The sequence below is a fragment of the Cebus imitator genome, unplaced genomic scaffold (genome assembly GCF_001604975.1).
Source record: "Cebus imitator isolate Cc_AM_T3 unplaced genomic scaffold, Cebus_imitator-1.0 Scaffold237, whole genome shotgun sequence".
NCBI classification, from domain to species: Eukaryota; Metazoa; Chordata; class Mammalia; order Primates; family Cebidae; genus Cebus; species Cebus imitator.
The window spans coordinates 3406879-3433476 of NW_016107552.1; the positions used below are offsets into that span (position 1 = coordinate 3406879).

Below are 26598 nucleotides of genomic sequence, written 5' to 3' on the forward strand. Positions count from 1 at the left end.
AACAAGTAGAGAAGAAAAGAGGGGAATGGCTGGGAGTGAGGAGGAAGGTGGAGAGAGACAGGAAACCAGCAGGGGAAGGGAACTTGAGTGGGTAGAGACCACACACAGAGGGTGGAGATGCCGCTGGAGAAACCGCCCTGGGGGCCAGGCTCCAATCCCAACGATGGCTCCAATCCCTGAGGCAGGGAATGCCAGCCCCCGCTTCTCCTTCCACCCCTCCCACATCGGCCCCAGTATTCCATTAACGGATACAGGGAGGAAGGCATTTCCTGCCTAGATGTCTCCGCCCCCAGTGCCATGGAGACCAGCCTGGAAGCTTAAGGGAGCTGCTGTGGCCCAGGGCGCAGTGGGAAGAGAAGGCCAGGAGTCTTGGACTAGCTAGCGGCAGGGTTTGAGCTAGGCTGATGCAGCAGAACCACGGAGGTGGCTGAGCAGGGGCCTGGCCCTGGGACCACCCACCCATCCACACTCACACATCCACTTCTCCCTCTAGAGCCCCGCGCTGGAGCAGGTCTCAGCTCCAGGTTTTTCCTTAGTTGGGGAATCGGGATTTGGGGGATCAAACCCCCCCACATCGCTCTCCCCCACTGCAGCTATGTTTATCAAGGTGATGTTTGGGGGTAAGTGGGGGCCTCTGTCTTGGCAGGCGGGTGGGGATGAGCACACTGAGGCTAGCTTCCTTCCGCCCTTGGGGAGGGTGGAGAGGCATTGGCGGGAAAGAGGGGTGCAGATGGCGGGGGTCGGGGAAGCGGCTCTGTGAGGAGGCAAAGCGAGCACCTGGAGCAAGTCCCTTTCAGAGAAAACCCGAGCTGAGTTTGCCTGTTCATTCACGAGGGCTCCTCTCGGCCAGCGCCCGCCGCACCGCCCTGCAGCAGGGTTTTAAATCGCACAATCTGTTTGCCATTCAATCCGTGATCCTCAAACTTCAGCGTGCATCAGACACCTGAAACTCTAGCCAGTGGCAGGTTCCCCGTCCCTCTGGCTGGAGGCGGGTCGGTCTACTGCGGGAGCAGCGGAGGGGAAGAGGGGAACCGGTGGGTGCGGAGGGCGGGGCCTGCGGGGAGGCGGGGCTGGCGCGCACTTCATGCTTTGCAGGCCCCAAGACACCAACACTTGGGAGATGGATGGAGGGGTCTTTCCAAGGCAGCTTAAGCCACAGATGTCGGAGCCGTTGTGCCTGGGGCAGTCGTCGCCCCATAAGCCCAGTCGCAACTCTGGGAAAGGGAGAGACGGGAGAGACAGAGGACCCCAGATTTCCGGGAAAGTCTGGGATCCCACCTGCTCACCTCTGCCACTCCTCCACAGCCCGCAGCTTCGTGCTGGTGAACACCTCCTGCAGGCTGGTGAACCTCACAGCCCACCTGAGGCAGAAAGCAGGATTGCTCCCAGATGGTGAGGAGGCAGGGAGAAGGTGGGACTGAGGGGTCCCAGGCAGGGGTGCCAGCCCTGCCCAGCCTCTCTCCATGTCCTCCCAGTGACCCTTGCTCTCCTGGCTGAGGATGGCAACCTCGTGAGCCTGGAGGAGGACCCGAAGGAAGCGGCTTCAGGCGCCCCCACCATGGGCAGCTCCCTGCTGAAGGAGCGAGCCACCTATGTCCTGGTTCGGATCATCAGTAAGGTGGCCCAAGGCTCTCTCCCCTGCAGCTATGTTAGAATGTAAGAGGGGGGCGTAGCAGAGCAGAGACCACCCAAGACCCTGCCCAGCCTCACACCTTGGCTGGGGACCTAGCCCCAACCCACCCCCACCCAATGCTCTGCCCCCAGCCTGGACTAGCAAACAGTTCCAAAAAGGCAGAGTAGGGACCATCAGGCCAGTCAGGTGTCCTTCATCCTTTCTCCACATGGCACAGAGGGAGAGGGCATGGCCCCCACCCGCTATGAGTCCCTACTGGAGAACCTGGATGACCACTACCCAGAGCTGGCAGGTGAGTGTCAGGGCACAGCCCGGGGGGAGGGCACAACTTCTCCCCAGCCTCTACCAGCAGGACTTCTTGGGCCTTCCAGAGGAACTGCGCAGGCTGGCAGGCCTCTCCTCTGCGGGCCATGACCGGAGGAAGCGCATGGGCACTCGGCGTGGCCACCATGAGCAAAGCCCTGCTTCAAGATCCAGAAAGGTGAGCTCCCTGCCACCCAGGAGTTGCTAGCTGGGACCAGGAGCCAGGTACGGAGGAGATATGGACACCCAGGGAGACACCCAGAGTGGGACCCCTACCTGCAGGCCAGACACATATGATGAGGGGCAGACCCTCCACACCAACTCCACGCACATATGCCCCAAGATAGGGCACACTGTACCCTGAGACAGGTCCCTGCCACCCCACTGGAGGGCCAGTGCATGAAGGGCAGCAATGTCCTCAGGCTTCACAGATGTGGCATAGGGCCTGGCACACAGTAGGAGCTCAGTGCACAACTGCTGGACGAACTCAGTGATGCGGCAGCATGTGTGTGATGGCACGGCCCGCACTGGGTTTGAAGGTCCTGTTCCTCTGTTCTGGCAAGCCCGGGGACCTGGCACACTACTGCCAGCTAGCCAAGTTGGACTCAGACCCAAGGGGGTTAGCCATGACCTCTGTCTCGTGTGATCAGGTGTAAACAGACAGCAACCCAGCAGGAGTCCTCTTGCAGAATCTGGAAATGCTGAGAAGTTGCATCAGCAAGAGGGGCAAGGTCAGACAGGATGTGAGGACGCTGGGGTCCTGAAGCTATGGGTGCAGAAAATAGGATGCAGAAGCAGAGACAAGAAGGGTAGAGGTTAAATTAGCCAGGCATGGTGGCTCATGCCTAGTCTCATCAAGAGGCTGAGGCAGGGGAATCGCTTGAACCCAGGAGGCGGAGGTTGCAGTGAGCTGAGATTGTGCTGCTTCAGCCTGGGCGACAGAGCAAGACTCCGTCTCAAAAAAAAAAAAAAAAAAAGGGTGGCAGACATTTCTGAAAAGGGGGAGATGATGGGTTCATCCTGGGATTTCACCCTCAGAGTCAGGTGCACTTGGGATTACCTGCTAATGGCTCTCCACACCACTCTGGACTGTCCAGGGCATCTGTCCTGTGCTACCCACGGTGCAGATGGCAACAGGGCTCCCCCTCCCCATCCAGGGCCCTGAGTAAGGTGACGGATTGCACACTTAGTGATATCTCCATCCTGACCCCACCTCATCAGCCAGGGAGCTCCCTGAAGACCAGCCATTGAGAGAGGCACACGACAAGATGTGGTCTAAAATAAATTCTTTTACTTGCACATTTGTGTCTTGGGTTAACTGTGGGGTGAGAAACCTCCTCCTCACTTGCAATCCCAGCTATCTGCATACAATCTAGTCTTGTGGTCTAGCTGTTGACGAGGGGCAGAGGTCGATGCAGGGCTGGCCCCTGAGTGCGCCGACATCTTCAGGGCAGGGAGCTCAGACCTGCGGAGGGAAGGGCAGCACAGGCTGGTGGTCAGCCTGCAGGTACAAGAGGAGGGTCCGCCTCTCCCCATCCCCACCTGGGTCGGGGTCCACTCACTCACCATGGTTGTACTTGCACTGCTTCAGGACCTCGCTGAAGCCCTCACACAGGGACAGGTCACTCTGGGTGGTGGAACAGTCAAGGAACTGTCTGATCTCATAGGCGCAGGGCCCCATCTGCAGGGGCTGGGAGGCAGCCTGGGTGGGGGCCTGGGGGTACAGTGCAAGAGGGTGCAGGATCAGCTTGGAGTTGGTACCTGGAGGTGGGTTTCAAAGCTGGGGACCACCTGCTCCTCCCTACATCCCCAGCCTGGGTGTCCCAAGGGTCCTAGGCAGGCTGAGTGACTCAGCAGTGGAGGTGGCCACAGACAGCATGTTTCTGTGCATTCTAATAGGCACGTTGGGCGGGGGCAGGGGAGGGAGGAGAAGGCTCTAGAAAAGCCCAGTACTCTGCCTGTGCTCTCAGAGTATGAGCCCCACCCCCACAAGTTCTAGCACCTTCCTGGTTCAGCCACATTAATCCTCATGACCCCTGACCTAGCCACACAGTGCATTTGGCTTAGGGCCGGTTGGGTCCCCAGTTGGGGAAAGGTCATCAGAGAAGTGGCTGACCTTCGCCCGTGGGCCCAGCGGTCACGATGTCCAGACCTGGGTGTAGGGAGAACAGGGGCTCAGGAAATCCAACATCCCTCCCTTCTGCTAGGGTGAGGTGACCTTGCTCCAGTCTCTCAGCCCCCAGGACCTGGGTTTCCCATCTTTAAAGGGCTGCTTGGTGTTTCTCTCTGGGAGCTTAGGGACCCTGGCCTCAAAGGAGGGGCAGGGAAGCCCGCCTTTAAGTGACAATGAACTCAAGGTCAGAGGAGGAGGGTCCTTCCTGGGCAAAGAGTCCCGGGCTGAGACAAGGGTGAACACACTGGACCTTCCTCACTGGACACTTGGGCAGCTCCCTGTATGGCCTGCAGAGAATCCTGCCTCAGCTTCACTGGGACCCGTTGCTCACCTGCTGGGCGGCAGGCTGGGCCGGCTCCGAGCTCCCCCCGCTGAAGGCTCCGGTCAGGGCACTGCCCATGACATGTCCAACAGCCGAGCCCACGGCTACCCCTGCGGCCGTGGATGCCATCTGAGCCATGAGGCCCGGCTGGCCCGAAGGGGCGGGAGCCGGGGCTGCTGCCGAGGGCGGTGGGTGCGCGGGCGGGTGGGCAGAGGGCGCGGCGGGGCGGCTGTGGGGGTGGGAGGAAGCAGGGTTAATCCTGGCCAGACCCCAGGCCGGGGGGCTGCAGCTCCTGGAAACGGCCCCCGGAGAGGTGGACGACCCCTGTCGCCACACGTGGGTGCTGCATTCTCTCCCCTCCCCCCGCCAAGATGGCGCAGCAGCAGCCAAGGTCACTCTGCGGACGCCCTTGGGGGAGTGCGGACACTTCCCTAACCCCCTCCCCACCGGCCCCTGGCCCCCTCACACCTGACTGGCCGGGCGGCCACGCTGCGGCTTCCCCGAGGCATGGTGGCAGCGGTGGGACCTGGGCGACCTAGAGACGGCGGCGGCGGTTCTGTCGCGGGGATAAACGCCGCAGCGATTGTCACTGCCGGCGCGAGGAGGCGGGGCCTGGGCGGGGCCTCGGGGACACGCCCCCCGCGGGCGGCCCTGCCCCCTAGCCTGCTGCCCTTCTCGTGTCCTCCGCACCTCTCCCTTCCGGCAGCTCTGGATCTCCGCGCCTGTCTCGTCTGGAAATGGGACCCTGTTCCCTCCCTGCGCCTGGCAGGCTGTGCGGGTTCTGGGGACCACGGGCCAGTGCCGCAAAGCGCCAAGGGCTCAAAGAGGGCGACAGTTCCTTCTGTTAGGACCACTGCAGAGCGCAGGGAGCGGAGTTGGGGGTTTTGCGATCCCTGGAGGGTAGAGGAGACGGGGAGGCGACGAGCTAGGGCCAGCCGGGGAGGGCACGCGAGGCTTCAGGCCGGGCTCCGCCCTCTGCCCCCTCCCACCAGACGGGGTCTGCTGACCACCGCGTGACCTCGGGGTCTCGGGTGGCCTAGAGCTGAAAAGCGCAGCCCTGGGGAAGGCCTGGAGCGACCCAGCCCCAGAAACCCCACGAGGGGGCGTCCCAATCCGTCTTCGACTCTCCGGGCCAAAATGCGCTGCTGGCGATGGCAGCCTTGCGTACCGCCTGCGGGGGATGAGATGAGGACCCCCGCGCGGCCCTCAACCCCGCCTGACCCCCGGGCCGGCCCACCCCACCTAGTTCCAGGCCCCGCGGGTGCAGCACTGGACACTGATGGCCTTTAGGAGACATCCAAGCAGCGTGTCTATCCCAAAGGCCTAGCAGCGTTTGCCTGGCTCCGTCAAACCTAGCACAAGTTTGAATCCTGCGGCCTTGCAATTTTAGCACCTTGGTGCCAGGCCAAGAAGGTGAGCTGGAGCACGGATTTAGAACGCTTTCTTGCTCTTCGGGAACTTGAGGTTTTAATTTTTATTTATTTATTTTTTTGAGACGGAGTCTTGCTCTGTGGCCGAGGCTGGAGTGCAATGGTGCCATCTCAGCTCACTGCAACCTCTGCCTCCCGGGTTCAAGCGATTCTCCTGCCTTAGCCTTCTGAGTAGCTGGGACTACAGGCACCCGCCACCATGCCTAGCTGATTTTTTTATTTTTAGTGGAGATGAGGTTTCACCATGTTAGCCAGTCTGGTCTTGAACTCCTGACCTCGTGATCCACCCACCTCAGCCTCCCAGAGTGCTGGGATTACAGGTGTGAGCCACTGTGCCCGGCCGAACTTGAGGTTTTTATAGACTTTTCTGGGTGACTTTGTAGCGGTTGTATTACTACTCCTAGGTGGCGGAGGGCAGGGACTGTCCCTCACTACTGTTTGCTTGCTGGCAGAGGACTCCTGGCACCGGGATTGTGGGCAGGGTGCACCAAGACCAAAAGCACCCACAAGTGGGGTTGTGGGTCACCACGCAAGACAGGAGGCCCTTCTGTAAGGAAGGAGGAGGCTGAGGGGCAAGGGGAGCGGTGGCTGGGGCGTTTGGCCCTGCCTGGCATGCTCAGTTCTGTGTGTGCACAGCTGTCCCCAGCCATGCATGCTCTACATGGAAGCCATATGCAGCCCTGTGCTCACACACTGCTGTCCGTTCAGCCAGCCTGTGAATAGGGCTCTTCCCCAGCCCGTCTTCAGTTTCTCCTCTCTGAAGGGGGGTGACCACCCACCTTGAGGGTGGCCTCCCAGTGAGGTAAGCGCACAAAGCGTGGGCCATTCTTTCCTGGCAGACTCACCAGACCTGGTCCAGCCTCCCTTGCTCATGCAGTCCCTGCCCACCTGGTTCCTGTTTGCCAAACCAAACAAACTGAACACTCTCTTGTCTTGGTGATCCCCTGGGCCTAAACTGCAGAGAGTTGTTAACTTCAGCTCCCATGTCTGATGGACTGCAGGTTCCGCAAGGCATGGCCTTGCACCTCAGAGGCACCCAAGACCATTTAAGTGAGTTACACAAATGAAAATGAGGCTGAAAGGACTCAAGCAACCATTGAAATGCCTACTTTTTTTTTTTAATAGTGTCTCACTTTGTCACCCAAACTGGAATGCCGTGGATCAATCTCCACTCACTGCAACCTCCGCCTCCCAGGTTCAAGTGATTCTCCTGTCTCAGCCTCCCAAGTAGCTAGGACTACAGGCATACACCACCATGACTAGCTAATTTTTGTATTTTTAGTTGAGACGGGGTTTCACCATGTTGGTCAGGCTGGTCTTGAACTCCTGACCTCAAATGATCTGCCTGCCTCAGTCTCCCAAAGTGCTGGGATTACAAGCGTGAGCCACCACACCTGGCAAAAGGCCTACTTTTAAAAAGTGAGTTACTGTAGCAGGGAACAGTGGCTCATGTCTATATCCCAGAACTTTGGGAGGCCTAGGCGGACATATTGCTTGAGTCCAGGAGATCGAAACCAGCCTGGCCAACATGGTGAAACCCTGTCTCTACAAAAAAATACAAAAATTAACAGGGAATAGTGATGCACACCTGTAGTCCCAGCTGCCTGGGAGGCCAAGGCAGGAGGATCGTTTGAGCCTGGAAAGCGGAGGTTGCAGTGAGCCAAGGGCACAGTATTGCACTCCAACCTGAGTGACAGAGCAAGACCTTGTCTCAAAATGATAAAAATAAGTAAAAATGAGTAAAAAAAAGATTGCCGGCTGGGAGCGTGGCTCACGCCTGTAATCCCAGTGCTTTGGGAGGCCAAGGTGGGCGGATCACCTGAGGTCGGAAGTTCAAGACCAGCTTAGCCAACGTGGAGAAACCCCGTCTCTTCTAAAAATGCAAAAATTAGCTGGGTGTTGTTGTGGGCACCTGTAATCCCAGCTACTCGGGAGGCTGAGGCTGGAGAACCGCTTGAACCCAGGAGGCAGAGGTTACAGTGAGCCGAGATCGCACCATTGCACTTCAGCCTGGGTAACAAGAGTGAAACTCTGCCTCAAAAAAAGAAGAAAGAAAGAAAAGATTGCCAGCAGTCTAACAGCCTAGGCTGTAAAAATCACTGCTGTCTTACTTCTCCTCGCCTCTAGGAGTCTCTATGGAGTCTTCTTGGATAAACTGCAGCGTTTCCCCACCTGCTTCCCTTTCATGGCTCAGGCTCCCTGACAACAGCCTCACCTTAGAGTAGCTCAGAGCTCTGCCTGCCAGGATGGGAGCCACTGCCTGGATCTTGGCTGTGCGGGGCCACCCATGATGGAGCAGATCGCCTGGTGAGGTGGTGAGGCCCTTCATCATTTCAGGGGGTGTACGGCAGGATTGGGTAACGCCAAAAATCAGGGATCAGACTGGAGGATCCCTTCCAGAATGTGGACACACCCCCTCCTTTGATTCTTACCTCCTTTCTTTAAGTCTCGGGTCCGCAGGGGCTTGTGGGGCCCTGACCAGGGGACACCCTAGGGGCCCAGTACTCCACTCAGACACCTCCCACAGCCTTCTGACAGCATCTTCCCCCCAGCTAACCAGCTAGAGGACCTCCTGATCCCTCCACTTGCCTGCTGGTATGGAAAAGCCTGGCCCCTCCCTTTCGGAGCCTCGGTTTCCCTATCTGTAAACTTTGGTCTGCCCCAAGCTGAAGGACTGGCCAGTCCCTGCCATATGCCTCACTTTCCCCGGGACACATTTTAATATCCCTTTCCTGGCTGGGCGCGGTGGCTCACACCTGTAATCCCAGCACTTTGGGAGGCCAAGGCAGGCAGATCACTCAAGGTCAGGAGTTCAAGACCAGCCTGGGCAACAAGGAGAAACCGTGTCTCTACTAAAAATACAAAAATTAGCCAGGCATGATGGCGTATGTCTGTTGTCCGAGCCACTTGGGAGGCTGAGGCAGGAGAATCTCTTGAACCTGGGAGGTGGAGGTTGCAGTGAGTGGAGATCACACCACTGCACTCTAGCCTGGGAGACGGAGAGAGACAGTGTCTCAAAAAAAAAAAAAAAAAGTAATAATAAATAAAATAATATCCCTTTCCTCACAGGGGCTGTGGTGTCATCTTCCAGAAAATCCGCTGAGGCTCTGAGGGCGGGATAACTTGCTTGTGGGTAGGACCACCTGTAGCAGAGGTCAGAGGTCAGGCCACCAAGGAGACTCGGTGGGATGCGCTTTCCAAAGGTGGGGGTAGGGATGGGACCCATGAAACCCGACTCCTCTCAGACTCTAGCCAAGTCTAAGGCTTTGGACGCCCACCACCCAGCGGAGAAACTGAGGCCCAGAGCAGCACGGGTTTGGCCAGTGTCACCCAGCACCAGACAGGGACTTGGCCAGATCTGGGGCAGGACCCTGCCTCCGGCTATCGACCCGCCGGTCTGTGCCCTCCCCGTCCACCTCCCTCACCCCGGCCGGGGCGGCTAGGAGAGTTTAGAACAAAAGGCGGCGGGGGGCGGGGCCGGGGCGGGCCGGGGGCGGGGGGGTGGGGCGGAGGCTATAAGGGGCGGTGGCTCCGCGCGTCCCGGCAAGCCCAGCAGCCCCGGGGCGGATGGCTCCGGCCTCCTGGCTCCGCAGCGCGGCCTCGCGCGCCCTCCTGCTCCCGTCGCTGCTGCTGCTGCTGCTCCAGCCGCCGCTGCTGCTGGCCCGGGCTCGGCCGCTGGTGAGTGCCCGTCACTCGCCGAGGGGGCGCCGGGCACGCGGGCTGGGCCCAGCGGCGGATCCGGACCCAAGGGGGCGCCCCGGGTGGCCTCCTGCGCCCGGTACCCGAAACGCTTTCTGGTTCCCTGTGGGCGTGACAGACAGCGAGCTTCCGTTCCCTAGGGGTGTGAAGTAGAGCCGGCGCCGGCATCGCTCGGGCGGGTGGGGACTCCACGCTGGACTCACGCTTGCTCCCAGCGTGGGGACCTGCCCCTCGAGCTCCAGCCACGGGTGCTGGAGTATGCGTTGGGGAGGTAGCAGAGGGAGTGGTTACAGGGGCCCCTATTCATCGCAGGAACAAAGCCGAGCAGGTCCCAGGCAGGTGTCAGCCTGCAGGTGTGTGGCCGCAGTTAGCACACCTCCAGGTGCGCGATGGATGGAGGATAAAGGGAGAGCTGGGGAGGGCGGCGCTGTGCTGTGGGAAATGGGGTCCGAGCCTGGAGATGTCCCCCGCGGGCACCTGCCGGCAGCAGCTTCGGGAGGCTTGGAGCCAGGAGTACACGAGAATGAAACAGTATGAGTGCAGTGTGTGTGTGACTGAGAGGTGGCTGTCAGAAAGAAGCAGGGAAAGGAAAGGGAAAAATATGTGCTTAGGAGAGAAGCAAGCCCAGGTAGGAGAGGACAGCAGAGTCTGCCATGGAGTGTGCTTGATAGCTTGCATGTGTCCCAAAAGCTGCCCCTACCCTGGGGCACCTTTGGGCACCAGTCCCAGCCTGGGCCACTGTGGGTCCACAGCTCGTTGGGTGTCTGGGCGGCTCCACCCCACAGCAGAGGCATCCAGACAGCTCTGGCAGGGAAGGGAGCAGGAGGGGGTGACAGGCAGGAGTCTCGGGACTGGTCTGGTGAGGAGGGAGGCCTGGCCATGCTGGGACCCTCTGTCCAGCCACTCCAGCTCTGCCCTGGGCAGCCTTATCCTATGCTGGCTATGGGTGCAGAAAGGGATGGGACGGGTTGGGTAGAGTGGATGGGGGCATTTCAGTCTGGAGTCCTGCCTCTTCCCCTGCCCCTCTTGGTCCCCTAGGGCTTGGGACAGAGTCAGGAATCACTGTGGGTAACCGTTGAACCCACAGGTTTGGAAACTGGAGAGCTGTGGGTTTGAACCATGTGACCCTGGGTGAATCCTCCTGTGCCTCAGAATCTCACCCACTCCATCTCTAATGGGGGTGAGGGTGGGAGGGAGCAACGGTACCTACTGCTGTGCCCACTGCTGAGCAATGAGGTGATGCCAGGCACACTGGAGACACTGCCACCTGTAGCTGCCACTTTGATGCTTGTGCACGGTCGGCACTGGAGCTGGGGGCCAGCCTGGGGTGGGGTCTGAGCTGGACTGTGGTCTGTCACTCTGCAAACATGCAGGGAGCATTTGGGGTCACCTCTGATATATTTATTGCTAGGCTGCCTTCAGCAGGGCCGGGAGAGCTCTGTAAATATTTATTCAGCCCAGTTCCCAGCTTTCAGGGTTGATGGAAGCCCTGCAGCTCGATGGATGGGACAAAGCTACCATCCCTTCTGGAGCCAGCAGGAGAGGTGTGAGAATAGGAAGATTAGGTGGAAGCTTCGGGGAGATCTCCCTGCTTGCCAACTGGCTGTGCCAGTTGGGCAGGTTGCTTGACCTCGCTGAGCCTCACAGGGGTGTGATGCTACATACCTGCATGGTGATGCTCCCACTTTCCTCCATAGCCTGACAAGTGCCCTCCTTGAAGGCCCGCCTTCCACTGACATCAGAAGGCATAACTATGATTAATTATACCCACTGGACCGCCTGCAAACTGAGACCCAGAAAGGGGTACAGCTAGCCTGGTTTTCCCCCATGGCTTCCTGGCAGCCTGGAGTCTCCCCTTATCTCCCCTCTATCTGGTGCCTCCCATTTTCGGGATTGCAAGTTGACCCCCAGGGTGGGGGTGACGTTGAGTCTCAGCTCTGCCAGGACACTGGGTCAGCTGAGAAATTCCTTGAATGTGTCTGAGGCTGAGGTTTGGTGCCTGCCAGAGGAGGGTGGGGCCAAGTGAGCTATGAACCCACCACAGGGCAGGCCAAGGGAGGCTACTGGCCGAGACAGAGGGAATGCACTAAAGCAGAAATGCTTCTTGGGAAAGTGGGTTTTGGAGAAAAGCCAAGAGCTAAGGAGACAGGAGGAAGCTCTGGAGGTGGGAGGCATGAGCCCCAGATCTAGGCCCAGCTCTTGCGTGACTTGCTGTGTGATCCCGGGCAAAGTCCTTGACCTCTCTGGGCTCTGTCTCATCCTCTGGGAAATGGGGGAGCTGCCTGTTCCTCAAACTCCCCAGAGGTGTAGATGAGGCCAGGAGTGGCCTATGCCTGCCACCTCACCTCACCCAAGAGTCCTGGGAAGACCAAGCTCACCTGTCTCACAAGGAGCAAGCTGCTTCATGCCAGGCCTTGTAGTTAGGGCATCTGGCGTGAGGCAAAGAGTGTGTGTCCTATCCCAGCCATGGAGAAACTGAGGCCAAGAGCTCATGGGCTCTAAAAACAGCCTCACTAGCTAGAGGCCTCGTTTCTAGCCTCTCCTGCTCACTCACTTTCTATGAATTTAATGAACGAGACATGGACATGGAGAAGAGACCTTGATATGCCAGGAGACCCTGCACAAGGCGCTTTTCTTCTCTAGGCCTGAAAGCTCTCTTCTAGCTTTGACTTCTGTTCTACCATTTAAAGCCTGGAGATTTTGCTGGGGAGCTGGAGGGCAGGTGGGTGATGGTAGCAGTAGGGACTGGCAAGTGTAGATTCCCAAGCATGAGAGGGGACAAGGAACAGGGCCAGTAAGAGGTGCTTCTCTGTGCTGGATGCTGCAGCAGGCATTACAGAAGAATGTCATGTAGTCCTTTGCTGCAGCACCATCCCCATTTGACAGATAGGAAAATTGAGGCTAAGAGAGGAAGATGACTTGTCTAGAGTCTCCATGGCATAGAACGAGGCCCTCTGAAGCTCAGTGGCTGGCTCTTTTTGCTACGCTAAGACTGTTATGATCTAGGGCTTTGGGCATGGACTGGGTACCTCATGGGGGAAGGACAGGAAGCGACAGTGGAGGGGGTGAGGCATGTCCATGTCACTCCCTCCATGGCTGTCTGTACCAGGCCTCACTGGAGGGCAGAAGGGAGAGGAGATTTATGGCTATGGGCTTAGACAGAGCTGGCAGGCTGGGCTCTGGGCTGTTTGGAGCTGCCAGGGGACAGTACATCTCTGCCCTTTCCAGGGAGGGTCTTCATACCCCTGCCAGGCTGGGGAAAGGAATCTGTTTCTTCTGTAGGTCAAGGGGGCAGTGTGGCCAGGAGGAGGGGGGCAGGCCCTTGTGTCAGCCCATGTCCTCCATGAGAGAACTTGGATATGTAGCATTGCCACCTCCCTGGTGGGTACTGGAAGCACAATGAACCTGCCTGCAAAGGGCCTGGGAGGTCGCAGGTGCTGAATAATTTGGAGTTCCATCTCTTCTGTCACCAAGGTGAGGCCAGCCTGGGTCCCTGCTCCAGGGGAAGGGTGACTCAACCCCTGCAGAGCAGAGCAGAGGTAGAAGGGAGCCGGGTGGGCTGTGAGCACAGTCTGCTGCCTGCCAGCTGTTCCCTGAACAAGCTGCTTAACGCCTCTGAGGCCCGCTGGGGTTGATGATGGTGGAGTTGGTGAGAGGTTCCCTCAGGGGCTAAGAGCAAGTCCATGGAGCTGTTGCCAAGGTCGTCGCCCGAAACAGTGATAAGTACTTATTAACAGTAAGCCCGGGCCGGCTGCAGTGGCTCACGGCTGTAATCTCAACACTTTGGGAGGCCGAGACAAGTGGATCCCCTGAGGTCAGGAGTTCAAGACCAGCCTGACCAACATGGCAAAACCCCATCTCTACTAAAAATACAAAAGTTAGCCAGGTATCCCAGCTACTCGGGAGGCGGAGGCCGAGGCAGAGGCCGAAAAATCGCTTGAAGCCGGGAGGTGGAGGTTGCGGTGAGCCGAGATGGTGCCACTGCACTCCAGCCTGGGCAACAAGAGCGAAACTCTGTCTCAAAAAAACAAAACAACAACAACAAAAAACCAATGAGGCCAGAATCAGCCAGAACCCATGACTCAGTGAGACTGCACTCTGGCAGGTAACTATGCAATGAGCAAGCTCGGAAACTGGGGGCGCAGCTGCTGCAGGCCTCACCCCCTTCGTAGTTCCATAGCCTCCATGTTTAGAAGGCTCCCCTTCATGGTGGGGTGTTCTTGACTCCCCAGCTCTGGGGCTGGGGGCAGGGCATGCTGGGATGCTGATCAGATCCCTGGGGTGTCTGGAGTCTGGGATTGCTGCCAAAGGCTGAGGCTGAGGCAGGGCCTGAGTGGCCGAGCTCCTGGCCCAAATATGGCTGTGGGGAGGCTGCAGTGGCCCAGCCCAGCTAGGTGCTGAGCCTCTCAGCAAACAGCACAGCTCCATCCCTCTCCTCCAGTGCAGGAAGGGGACTTGGCCTCTGTGCTATGTCCAGAGCCAGGCCTTAGCCTTAGGCCTGGGCTGCCAGGGTCCTGGCCTGGCCTTGCCACACCCTTGCTGGGTGACTTTGCAGGGTCTCCCAACCTCTCTGAGCTTCTGCTTTTCTCATGCACAAGAACTGTAACTTCTGCCCTGGAGACTTACAGAGGGTAGGTGGATGTAGCTCAGGTCTGAATCATCATCTGAGGTCCTGGGGCTTTGGTGGGTGGGGCTGGTCACTTGGTTATTAACTGTCCCCACTCTCCCCGCTTGAAGAGGGCAGGCAGATCACAGATCCAGCTCCCACTGTACTCCTAGCCCTGGTGTGGTGTGAGCAAAACCGCCTCTGCTAGAAGCCAGGCCTCAGTGGCCAGGTGCCCTCCCGGGTGCTGGGCCTGTGCTAGGTGCTGTATATGCCTCACCTTGTCCAGTCCACAAATCAGTGTCATCCACAGCAGTCAGGTCACACCGACTTAGGCCACACTGCTGGCTCCATGATGGGGAGGAGGTGGGAGAATCCTGGGCAGGAGAGAGGGCGGAGCCTGTTCACATGACGGGGACTGGGGACAGCAGCATGGGGGGTGACCCAGGTGTGTCTGAACTTAGCGGACACAGGAAGAAAGGGAGCTGGAAGCACGTTTCTGTGGGGAGCAGGAGGAGCTCGCCTGGTGCTCCCTTGGAGGAAGCTTTTTGAGGCCCATTCCTGGAGTGTGTGGCTCACAGCCAGTCCCAGTGTGCCCCCACCCCAGACCTCATTGGCTTAAGTAGCTGGAGTAGGTGACAGGCAGCCCAGGGCCCTCCAGGAGGTGGGGGACAGCTTGACACCTTGGAACAAGGTGCCAGGAAACCAGAGAGCCAGCCAGATGCCAAAGGACCCTGCCATGTGCCCGGGCCCCTTCCCTCCCCATTTGCCCAGCCACACACTGGGCTGGGATTGCACGTGGGTGTGCTGACAGGCCACGCCTCTAACTGTGGGCCATGCGAACCTTAGGCCTGACCAGACCCTCCTGTCATTTCTCCTGTCTAGAATGCCCACCACCGCCATGCTGAGAGGAGGGGGCCGCAGCCCTGGCATGCAGCCCTGTCCAGTAGTCTGGCACTTGCTCCTGCCACACAGGAGGCCCCCCGGCCTGCCAGCAGCCTTAGGCCTCCCCGCTGCGGCGTACCTGACCCACCCAATAGGCTGAGTGCCCGCAACCGACAGAAGAGGTTTGTGCTGTCTGGCGGGCGCTGGGAGAAGACGGACCTCACCTACAGGTAGGGGACTGGGAGCAGGACACTAGGATGCCACCTGTGTGTCTGCGGGTGAGCTGGCCGCCCTCACAGCTGCCGCTTGAGACACAGACCAGGGCTAGATCTTCGTGCCTAACAGACCTGTGTGCCTGCTGAACCCCAGGGAGGCCATCTATGGGCAAACACCCTGAAGCCCCAACTCAGACACACACCTGCGGAGACCCTCCCTCAGCAGAGGGGCAGTGCCTCTGTCATCATGCAAAGAGTCCCAGCACATGCCTGCGGATGGGTGTTCAGTCACTCAGGCAGCCATTACTAGGGACCTGTGAGGACCAGGCTCTGGGAATCCCTGGTGAATGAGGCAGACACAGCCCCATCCTGTCAGTCTGAGGTGGGTGTCAGCCATGTCATTGTACAACTCTACCATCACCATTTGGGCTTTGAGCAAGTGGAGACAGTGGTAAGCAGGAAGAGGCAAAAGTGGGCATGTCACTGGATGACCTGGGAGGACCCTGGGCAGGTCATGGGGAAGCCGGGGCTCACACATCCTGTGGGTGGGGACCCAGCCTAGGAGTGAAGAATGGGTTGGTGTCACACAGCACTGGAGCTGAGACTGGGTCTTCCGAATTTCCTAGGTGGGGGCCTGGGAACCAATGGGGGCTTAAGGAGCCAAGGTCTCCCCACAGTGAGTGGCACTGTCAGGTCTAGGACGGGGGCCTTGGGCCCCCTGGTGCTGGTTCTTTCCACTGAATGCAGACACTGCCCGAGTGTGAGCAAACCACATACACATGTGCCTGTGTAGCCAGGGACACCAGTGCGCTGCAGCTGAGGCCCAGAACACACCTGGCCTGTGTCCCTAGTGTTCACACACCCACCCAGCATCCTGGTGCCTCAGCCATGAGGGGCTATTCCTGCCCTAGGCCCAGGCCCCTCCATCCCCCTCCAGGATCCTCCGGTTTCCATGGCAGCTGGTGCAGGAGCAGGTGCGGCGGACGATGGCAGAGGCCCTAAGGGTGTGGAGCGACGTGACACCACTCACCTTCACTGAGGTTCATGAGGGCCGTGCTGACATCATGATCGACTTTGCCAGGTGAATGGGCAGCCTGGGACCCCTCCAGGAACAGCCCCACCTGCCAGCAGCCACTGACCCCGCCCCCACCCATCTGTAGGTACTGGCATGGAGACAACCTGCCGTTTGATGGGCCTGGGGGCATCCTGGCCCATGCCTTCTTCCCTAAGACCCACAGAGAAGGGGACGTCCACTTCGACTATGATGAGACCTGGACTGTCGGGGACGACCAGGGTATGGGCTGGGGACCCCTTTTCCAGATGGGGCAACAGAAGATCATAGAGACTGGGGACTTGCCAGCCAGACACGGTGGCTCACGCCTGTAATCCCAGCACTTTGTGAGGCCGAGGCGGGTGGATCACGAGGTCAGGAGATTGAGACCATCCTGGTTAACATGGTGAAACCCCATCTCTACTAAAAATATAAAAAATCAGCTGGGCACAGTGGCACACACTTGTTGTCCCAGCTAATCAGGAGGCTGAGACAGGAAAATCACTTGAACCTGGGAGGTGGAGGCTGCAGTGAGCCGAGAACGCACCACTGCCCTATAGCCTAGGCAACAGAGTGAGACTCCATCTCAAAAAATAAAAATAATTAAAAAGAGAGAATGGGGACTCACCAAGGTCACTGAGCTGGGGTCTGGAGCTGGGTGTCCTGTCCTGGGCAGAAGGGGACGTCCACTTTGACTATGATGAGACCTGGACTGTCGGGGACGACTAGGGTATGGGCTGGGGTTGCTGAGCCACCTCCCTTTTCCAGGCACAGACCTGCTGCAGGTAGCAGCCCATGAATTTGGCCATGTCCTGGGGCTGCAACACACAAAAGAAGCCAAGGCCCTGATGTCTGCTTTCTACACCTTTCGCTACCCACTGAGTCTCAGCCCAGATGACCGCAGGGGCATCCAACACCTATATGGCCAGCCCCGGCCCACTGTCTCCCCCAGGACCCCAGCCCAGGGCCCCCAGGCTGGGATAGACACCAATGAGATTGCACCGCTGGAGGTGAGGCCCCGTCTGCCGTTCCCCGACTCCTCTCCTGGCCACTGTGGCTGTAGCATGTGCCCTCAGCATGTGTCCCTCTCTCCCCCCACAGCCGGAAGCCCCACCAGATGTCTGTGAGGCCTCCTTTGACGCGGCTGCCACCATCCGAGGCGAGCTCTTTTTCTTCAAAGCGGGCTTCATGTGGAGACTGCGTGGGGGCCAGCTGCAGCCCGGCTACCCGGCATTGGCCTCTCGCCACTGGAAGGGACTGCCCAGCCCTGTGGATGCTGCCTTCGAGGATGCCCAGGGCCACATTTGGTTCTTCCAAGGTGAGTGGGGGTTGGGGATCTGCTTGAGAGACTTCCCAGAGCCAGGAATGTCATGGCCAAGGGCAGGGACAGACAGATGGATCCTCAGGGACACAGTGGACAGGGACAGGTTCCCCAAAAACTGGGGGCCAAGGGAGAGAGTGTGGCTCATTCCTCAGGCACAGCTAGGAGGCTCTGGGAGGTGGCTCTTGAGCTAGGAGTAGCGTGGAAGGGATTGCAAGGTGGGGCCACGTGTTGGTGCATTCAACCCTCAAAGCTACCCATGGGGTGGGGTTCTGGAGATGAGGCCTCTGGGGCTCAGAGGCAGTGAAATGACTCACCCAGAGTGCAGCTGGGAAGAGGCAGGACAGGAATCTGATCCAGGTCTGTCATCCCAGAGCTGGGATTTCCATCTTCAACTGGCGGAGTAGAGAGCCTAGAGCATTGCAGATGCCAGGGACTTCACAAATGAAGGCACGGCCTGGGAAAGCTGCATGGGTTCCAGGGCAGCCCGGCCTGCAGAGGCCCAGAGAGTGGTCAGCAGGCATTTGTCACAGCCAAATGCCAGTGGAAGGAGCAGGAGCCCAGGCAGAGAGGAACCTCACCCAGGTGCAATTTACAAAGCATTCACCGCCCTAGCTTATCCCAGGCCTCCCACTTCCCTCCGTGGGTGGGGTGCTGAGCAGGCATTATTGGCCTGCATGTTTTACTAATGAGGAAACTGAGGCTGGAAGAGTCTGTGGTGGTGGCCAAGCAGGTCCACCGTGGCTGGGCATGGCAGTGGTGGCTGGGCAGGTCCTTGCAGACTTCCCTCTTCGGCAGGTGCTCAGTACTGGGTATACGACGGTGAGAAGCCAGTCCTGGGCCCTGCACCCCTCACCGAGCTGGGCCTGGTGAGGTCCCCGGTCCATGCTGCCTTGGTCTGGGGTCCCGAGAAGAACAAGATCTACTTCTTCCGAGGCAGGGACTACTGGCGTTTCCACCCCAGCACCCGGCGTGTAGACAGTTCTGTGCCCCGCAGGGCCACTGACTGGCGAGGTGTACCTTCTGAGATCGACGCTGCCTTCCAGGATGCTGACGGTGCGCTGGGGGAGAGGCAGCTGGTGGGAGGTGGGCGCAGCAGCCTCATGTCCCACATGCCTGCAACAGGAGGCCTGGCTCTTCATTACAGGTCCTTTGTCCAGCGCCGTCCGCCCTCCTCTCGGTGGCCGGGTGGTGTTGCAGACAAGGAGACAGGGTCAGAGAGGGGCAAGGTCTTACCCTGGTTCCTCAGCCACAGCTAGTAGAACAATCAACTGCTGTGCACTGAGAGCCAACAATGCTCTAAGCTCCTTAGTGCTCCCATCCAGTTCCTAGAACAGCCCTCTGATTTGACACCTGTTGTCAACCCAGTTTCCGGAGGAGCAAACAGAGGCTCGGGCCCTGAGGCCCCTAACCTGGCCTTCCACCCTGGTGGTCCCTGCTCCTAACCACTGACCCACCCAGTCTCCCAAAACCACAGAGGGCCGGGACTCGAAGTCCAGTACTCCCTCTGCTGCTGGGCCCCTCTTCTGTCCTCTGTCTCCCACATCAGGACTGGCTGGGAGAGCTATCCTAGGGTAGCCTCCAGCTCCAGGACTCCAGGATGCCCATCAATAGCCTGGCTAGCGGGTGCAGGAGAGTATGATGTGGAGGGTGGTGGGGGCAATGGGACTGAGAGGTGGGACTCGGGCCTCTGAGGCTCTGGGTACCTGTCAGGCTGAGTACTAACCCAGCCCAGACTCTGGGGCAGGCAGAAGGGCTCCCTAGAGGGAAGAGAGGTTCTGAAAGGTTGGCCCTGGATTCTCCTTCCTCGAGGAACTCAGCAGTGGCCAAGGCCTGCCCACGCAGCCCTCCCTTAGTGCCTATCCCTGGCACAGCCTGACAGGCAGGATTAGGGCCCAGTGTCCACTCGCCCAGGCTTGACCACGTTCTCTTCTCAGGCTACGCCTACTTCCTGCGCGGCCGCCTCTACTGGAAGTTTGACCCTGTGAAGGTGAAGGCTCTGGAAGGTTTCCCCCGTCTTGTGGGTCCTGACTTCTTCGGCTGTGCTGAGCCTGCCAACACTTTCCTCTGACCATCGCTTGGATGCCCTCAGGGGAGCTGACCCCTGCCAGGCCACGGATATCAGGCTAGAGACCCACGGCCATCTTTGCGGCTGTAGGCATCAGGCATAGGACTGAGCCCATGTCTCCTCAGGGGGGATGGGGTGAGGTACAACCACCATGACAACTGCAGGGAGGGCCACGCAGGTCGTGGTTACCTGCCAGCGACCGTCTCAGACTGGGCAGGGAGGCTTTGGCATGACTTAAGAGGAAGGGCAGTCTTGGGCCAGCTATGCAGGTCCTGGAAAACCTGGCTGCCCTGTCTCTATCCCTGTCCCTCAGGGTAGCACCACGGCAGGGCTGGGGGAACTGGAGTGTCCTTGCTCTATCCCTGTTGTGAGGTTCCTGCCAGGGGCTGGCACCGAAGCAAGGTGCTGGCCTTCAGCCCTGGCTGAGCCACTGGGCCGTAGGGCAGGGCTGTTTCCTGAGGTCAGCTCTTGGTAGGTGCTTGCATCTGTCTGACTTCTGGCTGACAATCCTGGCAATCTGTTCTCCAGAATCCAGGCCAAAGAGCTCACAGTTAACTGGGGAGGGGGATTCTTCCTGCGGGAGACCCCGGGCCCTGGAGGCTGCAACATACCTCAATCCTGTCCCGGGCCGGATCCTCCTGAAGCCCTTACAGTAGCACTGCTGTCCTCCAAAGCCATTGTAAATATGTGTACAGTGTGTACAAAGCCTTTTTTTTTTTTTTTAACTGAGGATCGTCATTAAACACGGTTGTTTTCTACTTGCCTGCTTGGTCTCTTTTTGTGAATGTTCAGCCAGGATCGGGAGGCCTGGCCTCTGTCCAGCCCTATCCTGGGAGCCAGGGTCACAGTCCCCCAACCCAACCCTCTGGCCCTTGGGGCTGGGCACAGTGCTCAGGGCTCCTTTTGCTTCATTACATCACATTTTGCTACAGTGGCTTCTTAACTGGCTGGCCACTTCCTACTTGTCCCCTCCGTTCATCCTCTAGAGTGGTGGTCATTTTATCTGCTCCTGCCACGGCCCAGCCCATCGAGAAACACACTGAGCCTTCCATACATAGCTGTGGTTTCTGCATCCATAGACTCAACTAACCTCGGGTAGAAAAAAAGTGTTTAAAAAAAGGATGCTAAAAAGCCGGGCACGGTGGCTCACGCCTGTAATCCCAGTACTTTGGGAGGCCGAGGCGGGTGGATCACGAGGTCAAGAGATCGAGACCATCCTGGTCAACATGGTGAAACCCCGTCTCTACTAAAAATACAAAAAATCAGCTGGGCATGGTGGCGCATGCCTGTAATCCCAGCTACTCAGGAGGCTGAGGCAGGAGAATTGCCTGAACCCGGGACGCGGAGGTTGCGGTGAGCCAAGATCGCACCATTGCACTCCAGCCTGGGTAACAAGAGTGAAACTCCATCTCAAAAAAAAAAAAAAAAAAAAAAAAAAGGATGCTGCTGGGTGCAGTGGCTCATGCCTGAAATCCCAGCTCTTCGGGAGGCCGAGGTGGGTGGATCACCTGAGGTCAGGAGTTTGAGAACAGTCTGGCCAACATGGTGAAACCCCATCTCTACGAAAATTACAAAAATTAGCTGGGTGTGGTGGCGGGAGCCTGTAATCCCAGCTAGTTGGGAGGGTGAGGCAGGATAATTGCTTGAACTTGGGAGGAGGAGGTTACAGTGAGCCGAGATAGTGGCACTGCATTCCAGCCTGGGTGACAAGAGCAAAACTCCGTATCAAAAAATTAATTAATTAAAGGATGGTTGCCTCTGTACTGAAAATGTACAGACTTTTTTCCTCGTCATTGCTCCCTAAGCAATATAGTATAACAACTATTTATACAGCATTTGCACTGCATTAGGTAATATAAGGAATCTATAGATGATTTAAGGTATACAGGAAAACGTATGCAGGTTATATGCAAGTACGACACCATTTTATATAAGGGACTTGAGGATCTGTGGACTTTGTTATCTTCAGGGGTCCTGGAACCAATTCCCATGGATACTGAGGGGTGACTGTGCTTTGGTTTCCCACCACTGTGAGGCCACAGAAGAAATCAACTTCAGTCACTGCCCTTCCCAAATCTCCAGGGCCTCCTTGTCCTACCTTCCAACCCCATGTATGTCTTTGTAATAGCATTTATCATAGTTGCATTTTTTTTTTTTTTTTAAGAGAGACAGGTTCTCCCTTTGTTGCCCAGGCTGGAGCGCAGTGGTGCAATCAGCTCACTATAACCTTGAACTCCTGGGCTCAAGGGATCTTCCCCTCTCCCCCTCCCAAGTAGCTGTGGCTACAGGTGCACACCACCATGCCATACCCGGCTTATTTATTTTAAAATTTTTGTAGAGACGGGGACTTGCTGTGTTGTCCAGTCTGGTCTTAAACTCCTGGAGAGTTGGGAGAGTTGGCATGAGCCACTGTGCCCAGCCACAGCTGCAATTTAATAGACTGAACCATATGAAATCATCAGTGGTGGGCCACTTTTTTACTCACTGCATTATTCAATCAGATACATGATTGCTTTGAGACTTTCATTAGTTTCACTAGCTTCGGGCTGTAGGAGCCAAGAGGCGGAGCCTGGTTTCTCGTCCCACTGCAGGGCTCAGGTAAGCAGAGTGTAGAGCTGAGAAAGGAATGGAGGTGGAAAGTGTCCCTTCCCTCCCATGCTCATCTGATGCACCAGCCAAACCAAATACCATCTGGGCCTTTGAATATTGCCAGTCCTTATCCGCTGTTGTCATTTTGCCCACCTCCACAGCTGCAGAAACAGCCGTAGGCCCGGAACTGGGATATCTGTTCCTAGGGGCCCGCCTATCTGCTCAGCTGCATTGCCTGTTTTAGGGGTGCGAAGCTAAGGCACGAGCCTGGGGTCCCAAACATGCCCAGAGCACTCAGGCTTCCAGATACTAGGTCCTTCTCCTTCAAGCCTCACTTCGTTTCTTTTCCCCTGGGCTCCGTTCCAGTCCTGGCTGTAAGACTGGGAAAGCAGTGGCTATTTTTGTCCGTGAGAAGCGTTCCTTTCTACACCACGACTTGGGAGACAGCCTGGGAGGAACAGAAATTGGTCGTGGCTCCTTTAAGGGGTCCGCGGAGGCGCGCCCAGCCTTTTGTTTGAGCGGCGGCGCGCGCGTCAGCGTCAACGCCAGCGCCTGCGCACTGAGGGCGGCCTGGTCCTCGTCTGCGGTGGCGGCGGCTGAGGAACCCGGCTGAGGCGCGGGTACCCGGCCCGTGGCGCATTTCGCCTTCTGGCTTCGGTTTCCCTCGGCCCGGCACGCCCCGGTCGCGCCCAGGCCCCACCCCAGCCCTCCGGATCCCTCGCAGACCGGCTCCGGCCGCCCGTCTCTGCCGCCGCAATGATGATGATGGCGCTGAGCAAGACCTTCGGGCAGAAGCCCGTGAAGTTCCAGCTGGAGGATGACGGCGAGTTCTACATGATCGGCTCCGAGGTAGCCTGCAGCGCGTCCTCGCCCTCCTCGGGCTCGGCCCCGCGGGAGCCCCGGGGCGGGCCCGTGCGCCGAAAGCGCGCGTCTCCATTCATCGGGGCGGGCGGGCGCGCGCGCGCTCCGGACCGCGGGGCGTGGCCTGTTGGGCGTGGCCCCGCCCCCTCATCGGTCTGGGTTTCCTTACTCATTTCGCCCAGGTCTGCCGTCTGCAATGCTGCCATGGGTTTATGGCGCCGCGAGAGATTCCAGTGGTTCCGCGCTGGGTTGATTTTCAGCCAGACTCAGAAATGGAATGTTGGGTTAGCCCCTGCGACGCCTGGGGGACTGCACTGCTGCCTTTGACTCTTTTTAGATGTTGTGAAATTCACGTGTACCCCTCCCCCCATTGCTACTTGTGGGATCCTGAAATGGCAGGCTGGAAACCCCCGGGCTTGGTGAGGGCTCATCCCTATTGTGTTTGTTGCATCTTAGGTGGGCAGTAGAGGTGTTTTGACCTTTGTTTACCAGTAAGAAACAGATTGGAGGGAGATGTTTGCTTTTGGGTAAGGGCCCCATGCCTAAGCTGATTCAGCAATTCTGGAGCAATTGACACTTTTTATACCTGTGAACTGATTCTGGGTTATTACAGGGGCAAGAGAACAAGGATCTTTAATCCTTAAATAGAGTGGCAGTATTTTGTTGCATCAGCTGAATGACTGGCTTTGGAAAAACCCTCAATTGGCCCTTAAACGAGTGTTTGTCCCAAGTATATTAGGTTCTTGTTTTTTGTCATTTATTTATTTGTTTTTGAGACGGAGTCTCGCTCTGTCACCAGGATGGAGTGCAGTGGCACGATCTCGGCTCACTGCAACCTCTGCCTCCCAGGTTCAAGTAGTTCCCTGCCTCAGCCTCCTGAGTAGCTGGGATTACAGGTGTCTGCTACCATGCCCGCCTAATTTTTGTATTTTTAGTAGAGATAGGGTTTCACCACGTTGGCCAGGCTGCTCTTGAACTCCTGACCTCATGATCCACCTGCCCCATCCTCCCTAAGTGCTGGGATTACAGACGTTAGCCACTACGCCTGGCCTTATTAATAGTTTTTATCTTATTTTATTTTATTATTGAAAAAAGGTCTCACTTTGTTGCCCAGGCTTGGTACAGTGGTGCCATCTTGGCTCACTGCAGCCTTGACCTCCTGGGATCAAGTGATCCTCCTTCCTCAGCCTCCCAAGTAGCTGGGACTACAGGTGTACGTCACCATGCCTGGCTACTTTTTGTATTTTTTTTTAGAGATGGGGTTTTGTTGTGTTGCCCAGGCTGGTCTTGAATTCCTGGGCTCAAGTGATCCTTGTACCTCAGCCTCTCAAAGTGCTGAAATTACAGGTGTGAGCCACCATACTCACACTCAGCCCATTCATACTTTTTAAACCTTGCGGGTTTTTGCCTTCACAGTTGAGCATAGCATGAATGAATGAAGCCTCATGATGGTCACACTGAGTCCCGTGGATGAGACTAAGGTCAATAGCATCAGAACTTTAGTGTTAGCATTTTTCCACCTTTTTTTTTTTTTGAGGGGGACAGCGTCTGACTCTATCACTCAGGCTGGAGTGTAGTGGTGCATTCTCGGCTCTCTGCAACCTCCACTTCCGAGGCTCAAGCCGTCCTCTCACCTCAGTCTCTCAAGTAGCTGGGACTACAGGCACACACCACCAAGCCTGGCTAATATTTATATTTTTAGTAGAGATGGGGTTTTACCATATTGCCCAGGTTGGCCTTAAACTCATGAGCTCAAGTGATCTGCCCACCTCAGCCTCCCAAAGTGCTGGGATTATAGATGTGAGCCATTGTACCTGGCCTCCATCAATTTTTATAGAACAAAAAGTGGAGGATGCGGTAACATTTTCACGTCACTTAAATTGCAACTGTTCAAAGGTGGCAGTGCTGGGGAGATGGAGCCAGTGCTTGTCCTTCTGCTGCAGTTCAGCATCGTCCTCATTGGCCAGTAGGCACCTGCCTAACTACAGGATGCAAAACGTGTTGAGTTTCATCATGTGATACTAGGCGAGTTGCTTACCTGATCTAATGGGTGTAAAAGTATTTAGTTTGGCTCGGAGTGGGTGACACTTCAAAAGAAAACTTTTATTTATTAGGTGGAGCAAATTGAGAAGCTGTAAATGGCCAAGTGGGAAGAACCTTGGGAGGCCTGATTCCAGGCCTGCTCTGTCTTGGTGTCACGTTTCTCATGTGTATAATGTGATGCTTAGACTAGATGGTCTCCAGGATCTTCCCCAAAGCACATTTTAGTTTTTAGAAAGCTAATTACAGTCTTGTTTTTCAGCCCCCTTCACTCCTGGGCCTCCCAGTAACAATAGTCTTCCTGAGGCCCAGCCTATAAGAGACTCAGATGGAGAAGCAGTTTGTTCTCTTGGGCCTGACTTAATCATCAGACCTTTGGAGTTTAGGCAAGGGTTCAAGGTCAGAGCTCTATTGAAATCAGTAGCTCCAGTGACAATAGTGGATGGATGGCCCCTGCCCTATGGAAAACAGACACTGTATTCAGAGAGGTGGGCCAGCCATAGCAACATCCCTAGTGCCTCCATGCACCTTGAGAGGGCATCTGCATTTACTATGAGTATGTGTCACTGTTCTGCTGTTAACAGACAGCTGTATTTACTAAGCCAGAGTCATGGAGCTTCGAGGACCCTAACAGATACCCAAGCCCAGCACCTTCATTTTATATTCAGGAAACCCAGGTCCCAAGAGGTCAAAGGCTGGTTCAGGGGAAAGCCAGGAAGGCAAGCCCAGTTTCCTAGTTCCGAAGGGGCTGCGCGGGGCATCTAGGAGTCTCAGAGCCCTGCAGGGCCTGCAAGGTAGTCAGAGGGGAGAGTGTTGTCAATTTCTTTTAAAAAACATAAATGGAAATTCTACATTTACCATGATACTGGATGATACTGACGCACAAGCCAAATGACACAGAGGGGTCTGTGCTCTCTGTGTGGAAAGCGAGTGACTCGCTGTGGCAGCTCTTCTCTCACAGTGTTTAGCAGCCCTGGTTGTTGATTATGTACGTCACTGATGAAAAATGGAGAAACGTTTTTATTTAATAGTATGGCCGGGCGTGGTGGCTCACACCTATAATCCCAGCACTTTGGGAGGCTGAGGCAGGAGAATCACTTGAGCCCAAGAATTTAAGACCAGCCTGGGCAACATGGTAAACCCCGTCTCTACAAAAAATACAAAACTAGCCGGTCACGGTGGTGCACAGGTATAGTCCAAGCTACTCAGGAGGCTGAAGCAGGAGGATCGCTTGAGCTGGGGAGTTCAAGGCTGCAGTGAGCTATGACTGCACCACTGCACTCCAGCCTGGGTGACAGAGCGAGACCCTATCTCAAAAATAATCATAATTAAAAATAAATTTAAAAATTAAAAATATATACTATGTTGGATAGATAAAATGGGAAAAATAATAGAAGTGGTCCTT

General features: G+C 57.0%; 4 protein-coding genes across 14 annotated transcripts in view; 3 read left to right on the top strand and 1 right to left on the bottom strand.

The window, feature by feature from the left end:
* The first annotated feature begins 280 nt into the window (after nt 1-280).
* On the top strand, nt 281-3235 carry CUNH22orf15 (chromosome unknown C22orf15 homolog). Of its 8 annotated transcripts, none has more exons than XM_037727698.1 (6): nt 281-620; nt 1306-1392; nt 1476-1618; nt 1851-1925; nt 2005-2114; nt 2975-3235. In XM_037727698.1, exons 1-6 carry the CDS (start codon nt 596-598, stop codon nt 3099-3101), a joined length of 567 nt encoding a protein of 188 aa, XP_037583626.1. In that variant the 5' UTR covers nt 281-595; the 3' UTR covers nt 3102-3235. The 8 variants fall into 8 exon arrangements, with proteins under 8 accessions (XP_037583626.1, XP_017353572.1, XP_017353570.1 ...); XM_017498083.2 differs by having other exon boundaries at nt 518-620; nt 1476-1613; XM_037727697.1 differs by having other exon boundaries at nt 556-620; nt 1455-1618.
* CHCHD10 (coiled-coil-helix-coiled-coil-helix domain containing 10) lies at nt 3206-5046 on the bottom strand. The gene is made up of 4 exons (XM_017498090.2): nt 4900-5046; nt 4441-4660; nt 3503-3650; nt 3206-3401 (listed from the first exon to the last, which is right to left on the bottom strand). The coding sequence occupies exons 1-4, from the start codon at nt 4938-4940 to the stop codon at nt 3382-3384; spliced, it is 429 nt and encodes a 142-aa protein (XP_017353579.1). The 5' UTR covers nt 4941-5046; the 3' UTR covers nt 3206-3381.
* Nucleotides 5047-9305: 4259 nt separating this feature from the next.
* On the top strand, nt 9306-20461 carry MMP11 (matrix metallopeptidase 11). Of its 3 annotated transcripts, XM_017498074.2 has the most exons (8): nt 9382-9539; nt 15049-15278; nt 16201-16344; nt 16424-16557; nt 17083-17324; nt 17416-17632; nt 18434-18691; nt 19573-20461. In XM_017498074.2, exons 1-8 carry the CDS (start codon nt 9429-9431, stop codon nt 19704-19706), a joined length of 1470 nt encoding a protein of 489 aa, XP_017353563.1. In that variant the 5' UTR covers nt 9382-9428; the 3' UTR covers nt 19707-20461. The 3 variants fall into 3 exon arrangements, with proteins under 3 accessions (XP_017353562.1, XP_037583624.1, XP_017353563.1); XM_017498073.2 differs by having other exon boundaries at nt 9306-9539; nt 18434-19656; XM_037727696.1 differs by lacking the exon at nt 18434-18691 and having other exon boundaries at nt 9314-9539.
* A 2345-nt stretch (nt 20462-22806) lies between these two features.
* The window catches only part of SMARCB1 (SWI/SNF related, matrix associated, actin dependent regulator of chromatin, subfamily b, member 1), a 44020-nt gene continuing 40228 nt past the window's right edge, over nt 22807-26598 (top strand). Inside the window, exon 1 of one of the 2 annotated variants that reach the window (XM_017498092.1) lies at nt 22807-23141. In XM_017498092.1, the coding sequence (XP_017353581.1) occupies nt 23049-23141 (93 nt within the window). In that variant the 5' untranslated portion in view covers nt 22807-23048. The remainder of the gene's footprint in view (nt 23142-26598) is intronic. The other variant, XM_017498091.2, reaches the window with a different exon arrangement.

Bases quoted from the DNA above. Each gene is read 5' to 3' on its own strand.
- CUNH22orf15 (XM_017498080.2), top strand. From the start codon at position 596: ATGTTTATCAAGGTGATGTTTGGGG. The intron at 1,393-1,454 runs GTGAGGAGGCAG...AGCCCTGCCCAG, and splicing joins AGCAGGATTGCTCCCAGATG to CCTCTCTCCATGTCCTCCCA. The intron at 2,115-2,974 runs GTGAGCTCCCTG...TTTCACCCTCAG, and splicing joins CTGCTTCAAGATCCAGAAAG to AGTCAGGTGCACTTGGGATT.
- CHCHD10 (XM_017498090.2), bottom strand. From the start codon at position 4,940: ATGCCTCGGGGAAGCCGCAGCGTGGCCGCCCGGCCAGTCAG. The intron at 4,661-4,899 runs GTGTGAGGGGGC...CCACCCCCACAG, and splicing joins GTGGCCGCCCGGCCAGTCAG to CCGCCCCGCCGCGCCCTCTG. The intron at 3,402-3,502 runs GTGAGTGAGTGG...TTCCCTCCGCAG, and splicing joins GCAGTGCAAGTACAACCATG to GTCTGAGCTCCCTGCCCTGA.
- MMP11 (XM_017498073.2), top strand. From the start codon at position 9,429: ATGGCTCCGGCCTCCTGGCTCCGCAGCGCGGCCTCGCGCGCCCTCCTG. The intron at 15,279-16,200 runs GTAGGGGACTGG...ATCCCCCTCCAG, and splicing joins AAGACGGACCTCACCTACAG to GATCCTCCGGTTTCCATGGC. The intron at 16,345-16,423 runs GTGAATGGGCAG...ACCCATCTGTAG, and splicing joins ATCATGATCGACTTTGCCAG to GTACTGGCATGGAGACAACC.